General features: G+C 41.4%; 2 protein-coding genes across 5 annotated transcripts in view; one reads left to right on the top strand and one right to left on the bottom strand.

Moving 5' to 3' along the window:
- EIF2AK1 (eukaryotic translation initiation factor 2 alpha kinase 1) overlaps positions 1-14,532 on the bottom strand; it is a 33,771-nt gene that overhangs the window by 1,127 nt on the left and 18,112 nt on the right. For all 4 annotated transcript variants that reach the window (XM_054693693.1, XM_054693694.1, XM_037507103.2 and 1 more), the window contains 3 exons: positions 3,182-3,296; positions 2,869-2,951; positions 1,614-1,847 (listed from right to left, as the gene is read on the bottom strand). In XM_054693693.1, the coding sequence (XP_054549668.1) occupies positions 1,614-1,847; positions 2,869-2,951; positions 3,182-3,296 (432 nt within the window). The remainder of the gene's footprint in view (positions 1-1,613; positions 1,848-2,868; positions 2,952-3,181; positions 3,297-14,532) is intronic.
- ANKRD61 (ankyrin repeat domain 61) lies at positions 10,045-14,339 on the top strand. The gene is made up of 3 exons (XM_037507107.2): positions 10,045-10,349; positions 11,289-11,386; positions 13,163-14,339. The coding sequence occupies exons 1-3, from the start codon at positions 10,134-10,136 to the stop codon at positions 14,106-14,108; spliced, it is 1,260 nt and encodes a 419-aa protein (XP_037363004.1). The 5' UTR covers positions 10,045-10,133; the 3' UTR covers positions 14,109-14,339.

Raw genomic sequence — 14,532 nt, 5'->3', positions numbered from 1 at the left:
CTGTAAAGAAAATTTTAAACTCCATTAAAATGGCTTCTCTTTCAAACACAGGGATGCCTCACTTTGCATGAGTCCAATATGCATAGAATGCAGTGAACCCCGGTTCAAGTGTAAGTTACCACATACAGTAACTAGTTTCATTAGTGCTTCATTCCACTGATCATGCAGATCATGATCAGGGGCCAGTTACATCTTTCAAAGTCTCAGTGTTGTCACTAACACAGCTCTGAGTTCACACACAGGTACTGTGTATAGTTGTGTTACATCACTGTCTTCTAGTGATAAATCCACATCATTCATTTAAAAATGGATAAGAAGGGCCTCCCCGGTGGTGCAGCGGTAGAGCGCTGGGTTGCAAAGCTGCCCGCGGCCTCTGCGGTGCCAGTTCAATCCCCGGCTGCTCCCCGGCCACTGGAGGAGGGTCCCACATGGAGCGCAGACCTCTCCTGCCGCCCGCTGCTCCCCTCAGCAGTGTACTTCGGTCCTTCTGCCTGCTCTGCTCCCCGCTCTGGCTCTGGTGAATTCTCTCACCCTCCCGCGCTTCTGACTGTACCCAGTGCATGTATAAACAAAACAAACAAACAAATAAATAAATAAATAAAACATGCCTCTATTTAAAAAAAAAAAAAAAATGGATAAGAAAAGCCAACAAAAATGCAAGTAATGGACTTCAAAATCAAACAAATGGTGCTCCAAAAGAAACAGCTATGGGAATGCACAATAGGCTAAATGAAGGTGACTTATCAAAGGAAATGAGGGAAATAAAGTGAGACTAGCAAAAAACTCGATAAAAGAATTCAGATAGTTCAGAGCATCTAAATACAAAGGATAAAATGTAGAACTGATCGAACATAGAAAGGAGTATAACAATTCACCAAGACAGAAAAGATGATCGCTCCAAACTGAGTTATACAATGAGATGAAGGTAGGCACTGTTCAAGCTACTCAAATTCTCAATTACAATGCACTAAAATACTAGTTTTTAAATTTCTTCCATTTCCATATCTGTTACAGTTTTGACAAACATTTTTATTTTTTTCCCAAAGATTGATTTATTCATATACACAAGAACTAGGGTACAGGCCACAGGTGCATGGTGGTGAGAGGATTGACCAGAGACAGAGTGGGGAACAGAATAGAATAGGCACACTGACCGAAATACACTGCTGAGGGAAGTGAGTCAGGAGAGGTCTGCTGCACCACGTAGGATGCTCCCTGGCCGGCCAGGGATTGAACTCATGCTGCAGTGGCTATAAATAGCTTCATAGGTTGTATCTTAACCCCCTGTGCCACCAGGGAAGCCCTTCAAATAGGTTTATTGTAATCATTTATAAAAAGTATATACCATAGTTGCAAAGGAAAAATAAAACCTTTTGACTCAGCAAGATGAGGCTAGAAACTGAAGTTCATAATTACAATGTTTGGAGCAGTTGGTAATGGTATATTCTTGCTCACGTGGATTATAAGAACAAGTATGCTATACTAGGACTCAGAATGGATTTAAGTATTTTGTTTCCAAATTATTCTAAGTTCAAATGTTCTTCACAGAATCGGAATTAAATAAACTGTATCAAGTTTCACATCCTCCCCATCATTGAAAAATATATACATACATTTCCAGATTTTTTGAAAAGTTCGCTTTGCAGCAGCTGAACAGCAGACGGTCTCTGGGATGAGTTCTTTCCAGTTAACTGCTGGATGTACTTGGCTTGGACGGGACACCTTTTGCTGAGGGATTCAGGTATCTGGCCAGTTCTTAAGCCTGTTAAAACTTGTGCTCGCTCCATTTCGGTTCCAAATGGCTGAAAAAGCTCTAGCAGGATCACACCCAAGCTATACATATCTGACTGGAAAAAGGGGGTTGGAGGGAAGTAATTTAGTAGTGAAATTCAAAATAACATTCCCATTCAGTGCACTCCAACAAGGAAGGACGATGTCCAGTCTCTACAAAGGGGGGTGGGGGATCACAGCAGGCTGGCTCATCCCTCAGAGACCAGAGTCTGTTGCTAGACCCACATCCTGAGCGGGAGGAGACCTGAATGTTACAATCCCATCTCTCTAATATAAAAACTGGCATCCATGGGAAAGGACTGGTGGCCACGTAAATGGGCAGGGATAGCCCTCCACCACCCACAGCAGTCACTGCTCCTCCCTGACTAGGCAGTCTGGGAAATGTGAGTTCACACACAGATGCCAGCTACATGGGGCCACAAGGGAGCCCCTGGTGCCTACTCTACTTTCACCTCTACCAAGAATGCTCTCAGTGGAAAGTTTAACAAACTGCATACAATCTGTTGCTTTTGCTCAAAATAGTTTTTTGGGGAGGACCTTTACTAGATAGGATTTTAGGGGCTGCAATGATTTTCTCTGGAAGTTCTTTCTAAATCATAAAAAGCCTGAATGATTTGTCAAAAGATAAAAATTTACTAGGCTGTTATTTTGAAAAAAGGATTTACTTTTGACATTCCTTCAGAGACTGTAGATTAAAACTTCTCCACTCCATTCATTCCACTTCAGAGGGAGGCAAACGTCACCCTATCCCGTAATACTTATTACCTACACTTGAAAACTGAAGGATGAGAGGCTGAAATAGGTTTCTCTGACTTCTACCATCCTGAGGTACACAGAGATGTTTTAAGGTAAAGCTCATTTCAAAAACAATTGTGACACCCAGGAGTTTAGATACAGCAATGCAATCAGATTCTGTCTAAAAGTGAGGCTTTGCTAATTGTCAGTCTGATGTATAGATAACATACAGAACTGTTCTCCGAAAACACCTCTACATTGGAACTGCCACTGCATTTATTATACACTTTTTGTTACTTAAAACCGCAGAGTGAAGTCCAGTCAGACGGTAAGAAACACTACCTTGGCATCATACTCGGATCCTTCCAACTGTTCAGGTGAAGCGTACAGACAAGTGCCCACTCTGGAAGTGTGTACTGCTGTCCCTAGTGTTAAAAAATCAAAATAGTAAGCACTGCAGCATTCACACTGTCAACAACAAAGAACTCCAAATCTGAGCAGGGTACTTTCACTCCCAGGAGGACAGGAGCTGCTTTCTGTCTCTTTTACCTTTACGATATACTGAATCTTTAAGGTTCTCTTTAAATACTGACATGTTCAATGGTGTCTTTTTAATGCAATAAACAAAAACACCCACCCACCAAATAAAACTTACTCTTCCCATTTCTGCTGGTCCAGCCTGTGTTCTTCTGGATGATGTCTGTGCAGGCCAGACCAAAGTCTCCTATTTTCACTTGCTGATCAGGGCCATGAAGAAAAATATTTCTAGGCTGTTAACAAGAAGAACAAGTCAATTCCATGATATTCTTAAAGCAAACAGTAAAATATGTGGATAGCAGGAGTTTTCAACTCAGAAGTAAGTGAGTAGCCCCTTCAAAAATTAATTAGGGCCTCCCTGGTGGCGCAGGGGATTAAAATGCAACCTATGAACCTCTCCGCAGCCTCTGTAGCACAAGTTCGATCCCCGGCTGGCCAGGGAGCAGCCCACATGGCACAGCAGACCTCTCCTGATTCACCTGCTGCTCCCCTCAGCAATATATTTCGGTCAGTCTGGCTGTTCTGTTCCCTACTCTGTCTCTGGTGAATCTTCTCACCCCCTGCACCTCTGGCTTGTACCCCAGCTCTTGTATGCATAAATAAATAAATCTTAAAAAAAAAAAAAAAAAACACACAACAAAAAAACCCATGCCAACCTGTCTCCCAGACCAATGAAACCAGAATTCCTAAGGGTGAACACAGGTATCAATATTATTTAAAAGTCCCCATGTCATTCCAAGTTTGAGAACCAGGAATGTAAAGCCTGCTCCATACACAAGTTCTCAACACTGAAACATCAAAATCACCGAGAATCTTTTAAAAATTACTGTCGAGATTTGGCCAGAAGATGGCAGAGTGAAGACGCTGAGCTTACCTCCTCCAGATATTCACAACTGAACCTCTGTAAAACAGCCCAAAATCTTCTAAGGGATAGACATCCACAGCACACTAGGAGCATCAGTCCAGCAGAAAGGGGTAGGAAAAACTAAGTGAATTCTGTTTACAGTGATAATGGTGCAGTTCAACCCAAAAGAGGAAAGAATAGGTGCAGTACAGAGACCCAACAGCTACCTACTCAGGCACAGAACATCAGGGCTCCTGAGAACCAGAGTTGACTGGTTTAGGGGATGACTGAGCAGGCACCCAGGATGCCGGGTGCATTGATGGAGAGCAGCAGAGGTGAGGGCAGAGAGCAGGGACTAACGACTTGAGCCTAAGGTTCTTAATATAGAATAGCTATAGTCTCAATCAGGTCAGAACACCTGGATTTCCTTACAGAAGAAGTTACTCAAAGCCCAGGCTGAGAATTTCAAAACACCTGCCACCCTGCACCCCAGGGCTAAACCCTAAACAAAGAAATGCTTGAACAAACTAGAGCTCAAATACCTACAAACAATAGGAGCAAACACCCCAGAATAAGATTCTTGTGATGGAAAAGAAAAGAGAACAAATCCCTGACCTCATATCAATTGCAGTCCATACCCAGCTCTGCATATAGTGCTTAAAAATAATGTACAGTGGACATAAGAATATGAGATACTAAGACCAAGGAGCTGGCCCAGAGGAGGGCATCACTTGGATCCGCACAGCACAGCCCTGGTACCCACAGCACAGCAGGAAGTTCAAATTCCTGAGTTTACTGGAGTGACCCTTTTGTGCCGCGGACCAGCACAGCAGTAGACAGTAGACGATGAGGCCACCTCAGGGTTGAGAGAAGCGTGCAGGGTGGTCAGGGCGTCGGCGAAAGAAATGACAAACAGACACACTTCAAGAGTGAAAATCTGAGTGTAATTTTCTTTGAGTTTGTGACCAGTATATATATGTTTTCCAAAAGCACAGGAATGAATATCAAAGAAATTAGCTTGCTCATGGGCTCAGTCTATCACCATCAGGGAGGTGATCTACATAACAAGCAATGACCATTATAGAAGAAAGGAGGAAGTTTAGAAAGACAGATAAGGGATTAAAGCTGTAGTTCTAGAAAGACGGGATAAGATTTTTAGCATTCTTGTAGTGGTTCTTGGTGGTCGTTATCTATTGATAAGCTTCTGCCTTTTCAGGGAACTTCCGCTGCACTTCCTCTGCTTCAGGCTGTTCTCTCCCCGCGCGCTGGTTGCCCAGCCGGATCTAGGGACCGTGGCGAAAGCCATTCCTAAAGATCACTGCGGGGGGAGGTGCAGCAGGTAGGGTTTTGCTGTTCTTCCCCTGCGCGCTGGTTGCCCAGCCGGACCTAGGGCCGGTTAGCCCTAAAGGTCACTGCAGGGGGAGGTGCAGCACTTTTGTGCATTGCTGCTTTGGTCTTTATACCTACTGCCCCTCACTGGTTCTAGTCCTCATATTACTTCAACAGGTGCAAAAGCAACAGTATGAAAATCTATCCCTATTAAGACCCATAAAAAATTAAAAATGAAACAGAACACATTACAAATGCCAGAAAAAAAAAAAAAACAAAACCCTAAGCAGAATACCAGCGGAGTTCAGGGTGACAGTTTTGGCAATGCTTATGGAACTGGGGGGAAAAAAAGGAATAAAAACAACAAAATAAAGGTAGGGAAAATATGAAGCAGCTACAATTAGAAATAACAGCACTAAGAAACACTATAGCTAGAAAAAGAAGGAACCTACCTCAATATAATAAAGGCTATATATCACATGCCAACAGCCAATATAAAACTCAATAGTGAAACATTAATAACTTCCCCCTTAAGATCAGGAACAAGTCAAGTGTGTCCACTGTCATCACTTCTGTTTAGCTTAGTACTAGAGGTTTCAGCCAGAACTATCAAATAGAAGAAATAAAAGGAATCCATGCATGTTGGAAAAGAAAAAGCGGAACTATCACTAACTGCAGCCCTATTTACAACAGCCAAGGTTATGAAAACAACCTAAGTGTCCAAGCACAGAGGAATGGACGAGAAAAATGTGGTCCATTTATTACACAATGGAGTATTACTCTGCTTAAAAAAGAGAGATGCGCTTTAGCCACCTGTGACAACATGGATGGAATTAGAGAGGATAATGCTAAACTAAGCAAGTCAGAAGGAGAAAGACAAATACCAGATGGTTTCACTTATATGTGGAATATAGAGAAATAAAACAAAGGGTCAGACAAAGCCAAACCAAGCCAATAACAAACCCTTGACATCTGACTGCAAAACTGAGGCAACCAGAAGGGAGGGTGGTGGGGTGGAAGGGTGGAGACCCAGCAGAGCATTGCAGAGGATTACTGGAGATTTGGTGGTAGGCATGAAAAGTGTGTGAAAACGTGTAGAATTTTCAACCTATAACCCCTAAAACAAATACAATGATGTAAAACAACTTCACCTCAATAAACATTATGAGGGGGTGGGGAAAAAGAAGAAACTATCACTATTCACAGACGATGTGGTATTATGTATAGAAAATCCTCAAGATTCGATCAAAAAAGTTATTAGAAACAAATGAATACAGTACAGTGACAGGTTACAAAATCATAATACAAAAATCCAGTCTTTTTATTACAATGAACAAGAAGCAAAATAAATTAAGAAAGTAACTCCATTTATAACTGACTCAAGGGCCTCCCTGGTGACGCAAGGGGTAAAGCACAGCACTGTGAGGCAATCTACAGCCTCTGCATCACGAGTTCGACCCAGGCCATAGAGGTGACCCACATGGCGCAGCAGACCTATCCTGACTCCCCTGCTGCTCCCCTCAGCAGTGTCTCTCAGTTGATCTGCCTGTTCTGTTTCCCACTCTGTCTCTGGTGAATCCTCTCACCCCCCGCACTTCTGGCCTGTACCCCAGTTCTTATATGCATAAATCTTAAAAAATAAATAAGTAAAAATAAAGTTTCTTAAAAAAAATAGATACACAACTGCCTCAAAAAGAATTAAATACCTCAGAATCAATGGAGATAAATATACAGCAAGACTGCAAGATGTTACTATAGGACTCATGGCCTAAGGAGATGGAATGATATCCCACTTATGGATGGAAGAATCAATATAATTAAAATGACTGTGATGCCTAAAATGGTTTTAAGCTATTTTAACACAATCGCCAACAAAATACCCGTAAGATTTTTCAAAGAAACTGAATAAAACTTACTGAAATTTATATGGAACTACCAAAGGCCTCAAATTGCAAATGCAACCGTGACATGAGAAATGGAGGTCTCACATTACTTAATCTCAAACTTCACTATAAAGCAAAGGTATTAAAAACAACATGGTATTGGCACAAAAACAGAGTCATGGATCCATAGGACAGACTTGAAAGCCCAGAAAGTAAATTCTGTACACACCAGCACCTAATCTATGACAAAGCATCCATGACCCCAAAAGGAAGACAAGACAGACTCTTTAATAAATGGTGCTGGAAAAACTGGAAAGCCACACATTAAATAATGAAGTTAGATTACTTGCTAACACCACACACAAAAATAAACTCCAAATGAATTAAAGATTTAGATATAAGACCAACAACAATAAGATACATAAAAGAAAACATTGTCTATATGTTCCCTGATGTCAACAATGAAGTTATTTTGGGCACTCAATCCCTATGGAAAGAAAATTAAAAACAAAAATAAACAATTGGAATTACCTCAAATTAAAAAGCTTCTATATATAACGTGAAAAAAAGTATAAGAATTAAATAAACGTCTATTGAATAGGGAGAAATAGTTACACAATATTTAACTGGTAAGGGATTAATAGCCAAGATATATAAAAAACTCATATAATCCAACAATAAAGATTACCCAATTAATAAATGGCCAGCAGTTATGAATAGACAATTTGCCAGTTAGTATATCCAGGTTAAAAGACCTATGAAAAAATGTTTATTGTCACTTCTAATAAAAGAGGTACAGATTTTTTTTTTTTAAGATTTATTTATTTATGCATACAAGAGCTAGAGCCAGAGATGCGGGGGGGGGGGGGGGGGGGGGGGGGGAGGGGGCAGGGGATGAGAGGATTCAACCAGAGACAGAGTGGGGAACAGAACAGGCAGACTAACGAAATACACTGCTAAGGGGAACAGCAGGCAAGACAGGAGAGGTCTGCTTCGCCATGTGGGTTTCTCTCTAGCTGGCCCGGGATCGAACTCGTGCTGCAGAGGCTGCGGATTGCTTCATAGTACAGTGTTTAACCCCTTGCGCCACCAGGGAAGCCCAAAAGAGGTACAGATTAAAACTACAATGAGATGCCATCTCACATCCCTGGGTATGGCACATATTAAAAGGACTCCCAACAAGTGCTGGAAAGGATGGAGGAAAAAACAAACCCCATCACACTGTTGGTAGGAATTTGAACTGGGGCAAGTACTATGGAAATCCATCTGGATTTATTTTTGAAAACAAAAAACGGAAATACCATACAATCTGGCATTCCCTTTCTTGGGGGATCTATTCAGATTATGAAATCATCAACAACAAGAAAAACCCCAGGGGCCTCCCTGGTGGCGCAAGGGGTTAAGTCGCAGCACTATGAAGCTATCCGCAGCCACTACAGCACGAGTTCCATCCCAGTCAGGGAGCTAACTCTGGCCCAGCAGACCTCTCCTGTCTCGCCCAATTCCCCTCAGCAGTGTATTTCAGTAGATGTGCCTGTTCTGCTCCCTACTGTCTCTGGTGAATCCTCTCATTGTCTCCCCGCACCTCTGGCCTGTACCCCAGTTCTTGTATGCATAAATAAATAAATCTTAAAAAGAAAAAACATTCACTCCACAGTTTTCACAGCAGCTTGATTTACAACAACTAGGACACAGCAGCAGCTTAAATGTCCACTGGAGGATGATGTGATCAAGAAGATGTGGTGTATAGGCACCATGGGGTACTTTACAGCCACAAGAAATGATGAAATACAGCTATTACCAACACAATGGAGGGAGTTTGAGAGAATTATGTGCAGCAAAATCAGTCAGAATAACAAAAACAAAAACTGGACATTTACAAAGCAGACAATTCAGTAACATAAAACACTGAAAAACCAGTGGCCATCAATAAACACCCTGAGGGCTGTGAGGTTAAGAGGGAGGGAGTTGAAGGGACTGGGGATACAAGGGATGGTGGTGGAGAAAAAATAATCTTAGAAAAAAGAATGCAATAACTGCTGTTGAAAAAAATATTAACAAAAGAAATACAAATTACTGTTTCCTCCATCAAGTCAGAAAAAAATCAAAAACTTTGATTTTTTTTTTTAAAGCATTCCCTTTTTTTTTAAAGATTTATTTATTTATTTATACAAGCACTGGGTACAGTCAGAAGCGCGGGAGGGTGAGAGAATTCACCAGAGCCAGAGCAGGGAGCAGAACAGGCAGAAGGACCGAAGTACACTGCTGAGGGGAGCAGCGGGCGGCAGGAGAGGTCTGTGCACCATGTGGGACCCTCACCTGGGGGCCGAGGATTTAACAGGGGCTGCAGAGGCTGCGGGCAGCTTCGCGACCCAGCGCTCAACTGCTGCGCCACCGGGGAGGCCCAAAACTTTGATTTTTTTTTAAGGGTTCAAATGATTCTTATATGTTTGGCAGAACTGGGAATAACCAGGGCACACTATGAAAGTGCACATTTAGCTCTATTTAAACAATCATCATAAACCCAAAAATCTCCCAATAGAACAATCCCGATGATAGTGAAAAACTGTACCCATAAGGGGGAAGGAAGGGAGGCAGTCCAATAAAAAACTAAAAATACAGATTAAAATGTGTGCTTTCTTACTTTAAATGTAGTAATTTGTATTTTTTATTTCAATGTATAATTCCCTGTTTTAGTTTTGTGTGAACTATAACTGAATGAGAAGAGAAAATAGAGATAATTTATGTATAAGATGATAATCTAAGTAAATTTTGTTATGATTTTGAGTAAAAGGTCCCCAAAACTGTGCTTCTCATTTGGACTACATTGTAAAATCTAAATTTTACAATTTAGATTCTTATATATAAATGAAGCATTTTCCTGGATACAATTCTCAACAATTCTAGAATAGTTCTAGAACTGAATTGAAGGAATCATAGAGAGATTCAAACTAACTGATTCCATAACAGTTTTCCCCCTGAATCTTAAGTCTTCACTCTAAAGTCTTTTTCTCATGGGAAACATAACCAAGAAGGGCAGCAGGGAGCTGGTCACTGACACAGCCAAGTCACTGGAAGATGGGTCACTGGTAGTGCTTCACACTAAACTCTACGAAGCCATAATGAGAGAAGACTGCACGTCCATCCAGGCACTCCTAAGATGTCATCCTGTCAACCAGCCTATGACCGTTCTGGCCAACTCCACCAGCTACAGATTACTTCTGAACCAGGTACCCTCTTTTCTGTTCAGTCGCTTCAGAAAAAAGATGTTTCTCAATGAACACCACCTAGTCCTTGAGAACTCATCCAACCTCCACTGCCCTCAGCATGTCTGAGGCTCAACAGTACATGTCTGTTGACATCCAGAGCAGGGTTCTGAGTCTGCACACCCCTCCCCCCTTCAGTTACACTCAATCTGATGCAAGAAAAGACTAGAGCTCATTTGGTTAGGACATTAATGTCATCCTCCAAACATAACAATGATGATTATATCTGTGTGATGGAATTCTTTTTTCCCTTTTTTACAGAGACTTACTTTTTCATTTTCTAAATTTTTATACAGTGATCTTTACCTTTATAATTAAAATGTTTTTCAAAAAGTCACTCTCCCTCTAACCCATCCTTCTCCCTTATCATGCAGCCATGCTATACAGTCACTACTCATATATATGTATCTTTTAATAACTGGTATAAACAGCTCTGCTAATCAGAGATAGAACATATGTTGCATTATCTCTGAAACCCAAAAAATTTCCCCAAAAACCCTAGTTTTACTATTACTACTGAGTCTATAACTTTGGCAAAGACTTAAAAAACATAAAAACCTACTTGGCAATCACCCTGTGGGTTAATTTTAAGACTAAGTGACTTAATATCTATTACCATTAATCTTATACTCTTCACAGAATCAACTTCAAAGCTTTCATTATTTCTTTTGTCTTGGTAAATTTAGTTTTATATAAAACACAAATTTTATAAGTGAAATGCACTGGTTTGGGGTCATTTAAAACAGGCAAAAGAAAAGAAAAATGTCAAAGCACATACCAGAAAAATACTGAACCAAAGAGATGGTAAATACACTAACTTCCTTTGAAATGGCAAGCTAAGACAGTAATTATTTCTAACTATAAAGAGCTACTTGCTAATATATTTTGAATTCTCCCCTGAAGCAGACACAGTCAATCATCCCCATTCACCTGGCTGCTGAATACCGCAGGGCGCAAAGTTTGCTTTGTCTGTTAGAACATGGCGCCAACCCAGAAGTCAGGTAAGTTAACTCAACAGGAGATCGCATCAAAATGAGAATAAACCTGAGCTATGGACAACAAATTATCATGTTTTGCATGAACCAATTCTTCACTGCTAGATAAGATACTATGAAAAATTGGAAGCTATACAAGAATACAAATTAGTTAGCCCACTTAAAGCCTTCTCAGTATTTAGATTCAGCAATGGTGTTGTAAAAAATACATTAAGCCTTGGTTACAGCCCTCAGAAGAGCTTAAAAACCCAAGTTAGGGATGAAAAATAAAATATAAACAAGGAATGGATTTATTACCCTCCACTAGAAGGAAAACTTCATGAGAGAAGTTTAGCTCACCAGTATATCTTCACCATCTAAAACCAATGCCTGCTCCTTAGTAAATGCTCAAAAATACTTAGCTGAATGAGTGCAACAATTACAGGGTATAAAAATAACAGAACGTCTTGTCCCCATCACATTTAAAAGGAAGTTCAGGGCTTCCTCTGGTGGCGCAGCAGTTGAGTGCTGGGTTGCGAAGCTGCCCGCAGCCTCTGCAGCACCGGTTCAATACCTGGCCACCGGGGAGGGTCCCACATGGCACGCAGACCTCTCCTGCCGCCCACTGCTCCCCTCAGCAGTGTACTTCAGTCCTTCTGCCTGTTCTTCTCCCCGCTCTGCTCTGGTGAATTCTCTCACCCTCCTGTGCTTCTGACTGTACCCAGTGCTTGTATAAATAAATAAATACTTATAAATAAATAAATAAATAAAAATAAAAGGAAGTTCGGTTCCAAAGCCTTACACAGCAGAAGAGCCCACCTGGCCTGGCCTACTCTCACCTCCCCCATGCACACCATCCTACTTTGCAGGTCCTCTCTCAGTCTTTCCATGACTAGACCATCTCAAACTCTGCCCAGCCTCAAGAGTTCCTCAGAACACCCTTTCCTACCCTGCAAGCCACATGCCATCCACGGGGGAGACCAGAGACGGTTGTCTGTCCTAGAACTCTGCTTACTTTACTTGCAATTGTGTACTCAGTTGTTCAATGTATCAATGTTCGCCCCTTACTGAATATAAGCCTTGAGAAGGTGGGGTTATGTTAGGTCTTCTATTAAATAAATACATGTGAAGTGAAAAACATTTTTGAATGTCAGAGCAGTCAGATTTTCAAAATAAACCTTCCCTTTTTTTCTGCCAAAATAAAGGAATTTTGGAGGCAACCCTGAGAGACTACAATAGTGGAGCTGAGGAGAGCTGCAGGTTAGAACACTCATTCCACCTGGGTTGGAACAGGGCCTGGAGATGGCCTGGCTTCCCTAACTTCAGTGACTATGTCTCCAGACTCAGCCTGGCCAGCTACTCAGCCGACACATAAGGGTGCAATATCAGGAGGCAGAGCAGATGCTCACAAAAAACTGTGTCAGCGGGGTTCTGGCTGTATGGCTCCCTTTTAGGACAATACCAGAGCATACCCAGGTCCACACAATTTTACTAAATGTCTGTTAACACATTTCAGCACTGATGAGGTTCTGGGGTACAGAAATAACCAAGATCTTCGAAGAGGCCACAGTCCTAGCAAGCTGCTATATAGGAAGCCGGACACCACCATGCTATGATGCACACCACCCCCTCTCCCCAATGCTGTGATAGCCTGAGAAGTTAAAAGCAATGCAGATTTTCAAACACTTCTTTAAAGTAATTAAGGCGGTTTACTTTAAAGGTTGCCTTCTTAAGCATTAACTCTTCACATAAAAACCATTTCGTTGTGAATTTAGTGTAATCTGTGATCAATACCTGTTCCAGGGACACAAGAGGCCTGACCACACTGCACCTAATGCTACTGCACTGGCCAATCACTTCGACCACATGGACAAAACCAGGAGACAGAATCCAAAGGATCCTGACAGACATTCAGAACAACGCTGTAACATGTCTGCGCATCTTGTGTGAACACGGAGCTCAAGTGAATGCTCGAGTAGACAACAGCAACAAACACTCACCCCTCCACCTGGCCATAACATATGGGACCTATCCAGTTCTTTCCATTTTGGCCCAAAATGGTGCCCATGTCAATGCTATTAATGAATCCACCATGACGCCCCTTCACATGGCTGCAGATATACTGAATAAGGAGATGATAGAAACGCTAATTGCCTGTGGAGCAGACATTAACTGTGCTGTCTCTACTACAGGGAACACAGCCCTTAAACTGGCAGTGTGCAGTGCATCAAGCAAGGCAGGCCGACTGCTAGCAGCAGGGGTAAGCTGCATCCGTCTGCTGCTTATTCACGGAGCCAAAGTAAATGCCCAGGACCACGAAGGTCAAACAGCTATCCACGAGGCCTGTTTCGGAGGCAGAGAGGCAATTATCAATCTGTTGCTTGAATTTGAAGCAAATGTTAATATCTTAACAAGAAATGGAGAATCTCCAATATATATGTACCTTCAGCGCAGTTCCAACGTAAGAGACACAGCACTGCTGGCCAGTTTGCTGTCTCGCTCTTACCCTCTAAGACTGACCAATAACCAGGGAATTCTACCTGCAGGGATCATGCTACCAGAATTCCACCTCTTAAGGGAAACGCTAATAAAGTTAGCTCAAAAACCCTTGTCTCTAGAGGATATCTGTAAAAGAAACATCAGAAATATTTATGGAGAGAAATACAAACAACACTTGAAGCAAGTTCTCCCAGTGAAGATATGGAATTCTGTATATGGTTATTATGACTTAGCTTACCTCTTGAAATAAGAACTCAAAGTTTCACAATGCCAGATAATTTCATTAATTCAAACTGCATTTTCTGGCTCTATGTACCCAGAGAACACTTAACCCACCACCTGGTACATAACCCATCCGAAAAGTGCAAACTATTGGCTTATAAACCTTTTCAAAAATAAACAGTTGACATAAACTTTTTGGTCCTAAATATTCTTTTAAATACATTTTCTCTGATTTAATATTTTCTCCCCAAATAAGCACATTAAAAAGCTTTTCAAGGTAAATTTATTTTCTCTTTCTTGATAGTATTATGCAGATAAAAACAGGAATAGTCATTATAGATTTTTAAAAGAAGCAGCAACAAAATTCCCATTTTAGATTTCCTCTAAAATGGATAATTACAGAAATAGATTTAACGCTAAGACTGCAGTAATATTTGGGCATTTCTGTCAGC

Source organism: Talpa occidentalis, unplaced genomic scaffold (assembly GCF_014898055.3).
Source record: "Talpa occidentalis isolate TD23 unplaced genomic scaffold, MPIMG_talOcc4v2.1 talOcc4.12, whole genome shotgun sequence".
Taxonomy (NCBI): Eukaryota; Metazoa; Chordata; class Mammalia; order Eulipotyphla; family Talpidae; genus Talpa; species Talpa occidentalis.
The sequence above is the reverse complement of the archived record's forward strand: the minus strand, read 5'-3'. Positions and strand labels throughout refer to the sequence as shown.